This window comes from Apis dorsata, unplaced genomic scaffold (assembly GCF_000469605.1).
Source record: "Apis dorsata unplaced genomic scaffold, Apis dorsata 1.3 scaffold_216, whole genome shotgun sequence".
NCBI lineage: Eukaryota > Metazoa > Arthropoda > Insecta > Hymenoptera > Apidae > Apis > Apis dorsata.
The window spans coordinates 184,650-190,490 of record NW_006263499.1 but is presented as its reverse complement, the minus strand read 5'-3'; the positions used below and the strand labels follow the sequence as shown (position 1 = coordinate 190,490).

The 5,841-nt window shown below is 39.9% G+C and overlaps 1 protein-coding gene across 7 annotated transcripts in view; it reads left to right on the top strand.

The window, feature by feature from the left end:
* Nucleotides 1-5,841, top strand: part of LOC102677923 (myb-like protein Q) — a 204,613-nt gene that overhangs the window by 75,252 nt on the left and 123,520 nt on the right. For all 7 annotated transcript variants that reach the window (XM_031510185.1, XM_031510190.1, XM_031510189.1 and 4 more), the window contains exon 2: nt 4,813-5,079. In XM_031510185.1, coding sequence (XP_031366045.1) covers nt 4,813-5,079 — 267 coding nt within the window. The remainder of the gene's footprint in view (nt 1-4,812; nt 5,080-5,841) is intronic.

The window sequence follows — 5,841 nt, the reverse complement described above, 5'->3', positions numbered from 1 at the left end:
GCTCCGATATCGCGGCTACGCGTCTATTCCGAGTATCACCATCGCTATCGCATCGGGCTGGCCGGGATCACCGGTTCGATCGAAGGGAGTCACGCGTGAGGACCACGGTGGGACCCAGGTGGCCAAACGGGTGTGCTCCGCAGGGGGTGACGACTGGCCGTGGATCGACCGAGAAACAGGTTCGAATCTCTCTGCGTGCATGATACAGTGGGGGAAGGATGTCGGGAATGTAGAATATAGAGAGTTGGAAGTTTTTTTTTAAGACCGATTCGTCGAGAGATCGACGGATAGATACGAATATGTGCGTGCATTCGAATAGGCGGAAAAATAATCTTATCTTTGGAGGAATTAATATAAAAATATATTAATATTTTTACCATTTTCGTGTAAAATTTTATCAATATTGTAGACGAGTCGCGCAACAGATAAGCTATTAGGACGCGAGGTGACTAGCACGAAAACAAGGTTATATATACACCGGCCGAATGTTTATGTTACTTTTTTTCTCCTCGTGTTATCTCGTTATAACTGCATTTGCTACGGAATTTCTCTCGAAACGAGCGACGCGTTTATTTCTTTTTACGTTTTTATTCCCTTCCACGCTCGTTTCGACCTCGAATTCGAACATTATTAAATTTCAATGTATCCCTCTATTCCATAAACGTCCAACTATTATTCATTCTTCTTTTCACCCATTCCATATATATATATATATACATATACTACAAATGGGAATAGAATCGGTTGAAAACTCGTCCTCTAAATCGTCGTCGAGATTTTAATTCGACGTCTCAAAGCGGCAAAAAGTGGTCAGCGAGTAAAGGGTGGAGGAGGAGGAGGAGGAGGAGATCGAGGTGGGAATAGAGTGGCTGGAAGGAGCTCGTCGTCGTGAAACAGAGCTTCGTCGTCGGGCCTACGGAGAATAAGCGAGAGAACAAGTGGGAACGAGAAGGAAGGACGATGAGGAGGGGGAGCGCGTGCGCGAAGGACAAAAGAGTTGGAGGAGGCCGAGAGAGAAGGCTTCTCTTTTCCTGCGCGCTTTTCTCAGCCCGCGGGCGTCGTTCCCTTCTTCTCCTTCTTCCTTTTCTTTACCCTGCTCCCCTCTTCGCCGCCCTCTTCTTTCTTTCTCACCCCCTTCAGCCAGCGTGCTAAATTATTCCTGACCCCCTTTGACACTTGACAGTGGTGGCAGTTCCGGTAATTGTGCCTCCTCTATCTTCACCTCTCCAGACTCGAGTTTCACTTTCCTCGCCTCCGCCTTCGTCTTAACCGGAACTGTTTTCTGCCCTTTCTTCTCTTACCTTCCGTTCCAGGCTCCCTCTTTCGATCGTATTGTTTCGTTAATCGCCGTTAATCGATTCAATAGCTAGATTTGGTACCTCGAAAACGATTTTTATTCCATGGATGTTTGGCGAGAGATTGATACATCTTTATTTCTGTTCCTTGGAAAAATTTTTCAAAATTGTTTTAAATAAGATACTAATCGAATATTTATCAGATTATTCTATTCTCGATAAATAAAGTTCATAAATAGAAATTTTTGAAAACATTTTTTCGAGTTAATTAATTACTATTGCAACGATTCGATTTGTATTCCTTTCTTTTTCTCTCTTTCTCATTACGCTCTTCGCTTCCCTCCGTATTTCCGGTAAATAACGGAAGGAAGCTTTCCCAGACGTCTTCGAACTGGTGTGCCATTCGAAACAAAGGGACACTCGAGTCGGCGAAAATCCCCTGTAGAAGGTGGTGGAGATCCAGCAGTTTCTCATCTCTGCCCTATTTTCCAACGCCTCTGCGGTAAATACCGCCGGTGACTTCAACCCTTGCCCTCGAGACACGAGGACAAAGGGAACTTTCTGTGCACGGAGTGTCGAGGGGGGTGTGGACGATAATTTACAACTTCAAGGAAATGATCTCGATAAATTTATTATTTTAAGGGAATCGCGTTGAAAAATTCAATCCTTCAACAAACATTTTACTCTTATTATTTAAAATTCTTATTAAAAAAAGAAGATTAATCTTTCAAATTTTTTTCACCCCCGAATTTTTAGAAATAGTAATATATTCGATTGATGAAAAAAATCAGGATAAAGAGCAAAAACAAGATGTAAATAACTACAGTAATAAATACATTGATTGAAATCGTCGAATATTTATTCTATTTCAAAAACTGGTCCAAACACTTTTGCATCGATTCTTTCCTCGGCAAAATTCAATCCAATTTCACGAATACTTTCCCTTACTTCAACACCTACACGTACATATAAACCTCCCACGCAATTATTTCCATCCATATTTATCACGTTATACAGTTATCCCGTTTATTTATTGTACACCGAATATCCCGTTTCACCCTTAATTAACTCGGTCGTAAAGAAGAGGCATGCCTCTTCCAAATTGTTGGTGAAGAAGTTCTGTTCCTGTAGATGTGTGTTACCGCGCGAAACCGAGGAGCACAGGTAGAACAGGAGGGAAATCGGAGTAATCGGGGATAGTTGGAACACCTGGTAATACGGGTACGTGCGTGGAACAGCCGCGCAACGAGTCAATTAAAAGTTTAAGTTTAATTAGAAACTCGGCTCGTACACGGTGGAGGAACCACACATACACATACACACACATACGCGTGCACACAATCGAGCTCGATCCCCCTTAACGCCCCTCTTCGCTCGCCATTTCCGGTGAGCGTCTTCAGAGTTCCTTTTTCCCTTCCTCGAGTTCGCAATCCTCCACTTCCGATTCCTTCCATTTGATTATTATACCGACAACGTTCAATTATGCTGGTAAAAAGTTTGGACTAGTTTTGGGACTAGAATTCCAGTTTTGGGTGAAATAATTTTGGAAACGATTTCTGCGATACTTTGGTCGTTGAAGTTAAACTTTTTTAGATATTTTTATGTATTTAGGTTGGTATTGTGTAAGTTATAAAATTTTTGAGTAGGATAGAAAATTTGATTTGGATAAATTTTGAGGGTCTTTTATATTTAAATGTATTTTTGTTATTAATAGAATGGTATTTGAGTTTGGAGTTTGGATAGAAAATTTGATTTTGGAGATAAAGAGGATGAAGGTGATACTTTGTAGAATGTTGGATAAATTTTGAGATATCTTTTATATTTAAATGTACTTTTGTTATTAATAGAATTGAAGTTTGGAGTAGGATAGAAAATTTAATTTTGGACATATTTTATTAATAGAATAGTATTGGTTTAATGGGATGAGAAACTTGGTTCTGGATAAGGAATTCGTTTTGTGATCAATCAAGCTTTGAATTTTTTTGTTAATTTGAATAAATTTTGGTATCTTAAATATTCTTCAGAAATAATAATCCTTTTAGATGTATGAAATGGATCGTGTATAATTTTGTTTTATTAATTAGATTCTATTATATCACGCAATGGAATCAGATACATAGAGATGAAATAAAGAAAGAAATGGAATTGTCTATTTCTCACGTGCTTAACTTATCGAATATGTATATATTTATATCACTTAATATGATTTTTATAAACTGAATAATAAACGATTCGTCGATTGCGTTATGGCGTAGCCATCAAATTTTCAAATTTCGTTTCCAAATATGCGACGCATATTGAGTTTCCCGATGGGATCAATATTGTCTCTTGTATAGAAAATGGATTCTTAGGTATTGATACAACTCGTTTTTTGTGGCAAAAGCTACCTTTACAGTTCGATCTTCATAAAATCAATATGTATGCAAGTTTGTCTAGATTCATGGGGATTTGTCTACCTGTTTCCGTTCTTTGCAATCGAAATTTTCCAATTACCTGAGCAAACGTGGATCTAGAACACGTTTCGAATCGTGACAACATGCAAAAACGGATAGAATTTTTGCACTGACTTTAAAACGGCGTATATTTTTATGCATGACACGGATGATTTTCAAACTGGGGCAGATACAGGCCTCAGATATAGTCGTTGAAATAATTTGTCGATAGAAACAAAAAAAAAAACATTCCAACGCGATACTTTTTTTAAAACTATATATATTTCAATTAATAAACTCTTACAACTTTAATCTCTCGTGCAATTTGTTTCGAATAAATACGAAGCTCTTGTTACAAGATTTATAAATAATATAATTTACTCAAATCTTCTTTTTCCTTTCCAAGCTCGTCATCATCGTACTACAAAAAATCGATGTGAACGTATCGTAAATTCGTATCTAAATGTGAGTAAAAAAAGTTTTGTAGCCGAAAAACTTCGTCATCATCCTCGTTATGGTCGAGTTACGTACCATTATGTACACACGAAAATACCGCAAACGACGCACGTATACCGTCGTAAAACGTCGCCCGCTCTCCTTGACACCTGGATACACGCCCGAATAACAACATCTTTCTGTTTTCATTTTCTGTTTGTGTAGCGAAACGAAGGACCGTCGTGGTCGATAGCTGGAATTATTCGACAGTTTCGCGTCGAACATTAACCGTGGCCAAAGTGTGTAATATAACGTCGAACAGAATTTCCCTAGAGACAAATTGGTGCCGGTCTCATCGGTTCGTCTGTGTCTCGTGTACAGTGTATACTTTCTGTGTCCAGTATTCGGGGAGGGAGGGAGATAAAGAGAGCGAGCGAGCGAGCGAGCGAGAGAGAAAAAGAGGTCGTATATCTTGCGATCAAATTCGCGCGTGGTATTTCTCGAGTAATAGAGAGAGAGAGTGTGTGTGTGAGTGAGTGAGCGAGGGAGCGTGAAAGTGCGTATCGGTTTGACACGCGTAATCGGTTAGAGTTTGGGGGTGTTGAGGCGGGTTCAAACCGGAAACGACGAGTAATCCTGTGTTCCTCAAGGGTGAACGAGGCCGAGGGAAGGAGGCACCGAGATCCGGCCGCCGGGAGGACTCCTATGAAAATGCTTCAATCGTTGAACGCTCTGGCGGGTAAGATCTCGCCGGGCTCGCCGACCGACAGCAACGCGAACAAGGTGCACATGCACAACAATAACAACAACAATAACAACAACGTGGTGCATCATCATCATCATCCGTACTCGAAGCAACAGGCGCAGCAGCCGTCGCCGTCGTCGCAGTCGAGCAACGGCGACCAGAAGGAGAACACGTGAGTTTATCTCCATTATTTTATATCTCACGGAGATCGCGTATATATATATATATATATAGGAGAATGTGATGATGACATGAGAAGACGTGGGTGGGTAATTTCGCGCCACTTAAAAAGTTGCGTCGAAAAGGAGAAAAAGAGAATGTAATGAAATTTCTTTTTTTTTTCTTTCTTCTCCAATTCTTTCCAAGTTTCGATGATACTTGAGATCAAGTTCAAGTTGTTGACGGTTTTAAATTCGTTCATCGAGGCAGAGGCAGAAAGTATAACGTATTATCGTGTATCTTTATTACGAAAATTATGTTATATTCAGTTTGGAAAATATATATGTATATATTTATTATTTAGAAGGAAATTCGCGGAAGGAGAATAGAAATAGAATTATCGTTGGGAATTTTTTATCCCGGGAAACAGAAGGTTCGATTAGTCGAGGTTGTTCGATAAACAAGATAAGAAAATCAAAACTCAGTGTGCCGCGCTAGTTGAATTACGGGCGAGCAATGTCGCGGTAACAATGAAAATGCAATTTAATGCTCGTTACGGGCCACTTCCCGTCTACACCCGCTACTTTTTTTCCATCATCGTGTTATTTGCAAAAGCTGGAGAGTAAGATACTTCGGTTAATGGAAAGACTGTCCCCCGGGAATACACGATGCTTCCTCCTTGAGAAAAAGTCAAGTGAATAATAGCGACGATGCGTCCCCTAGACCTCTTTAAAATTGGAACGGTCTTCCTTAAATTAATTAATAACTCTTTCCC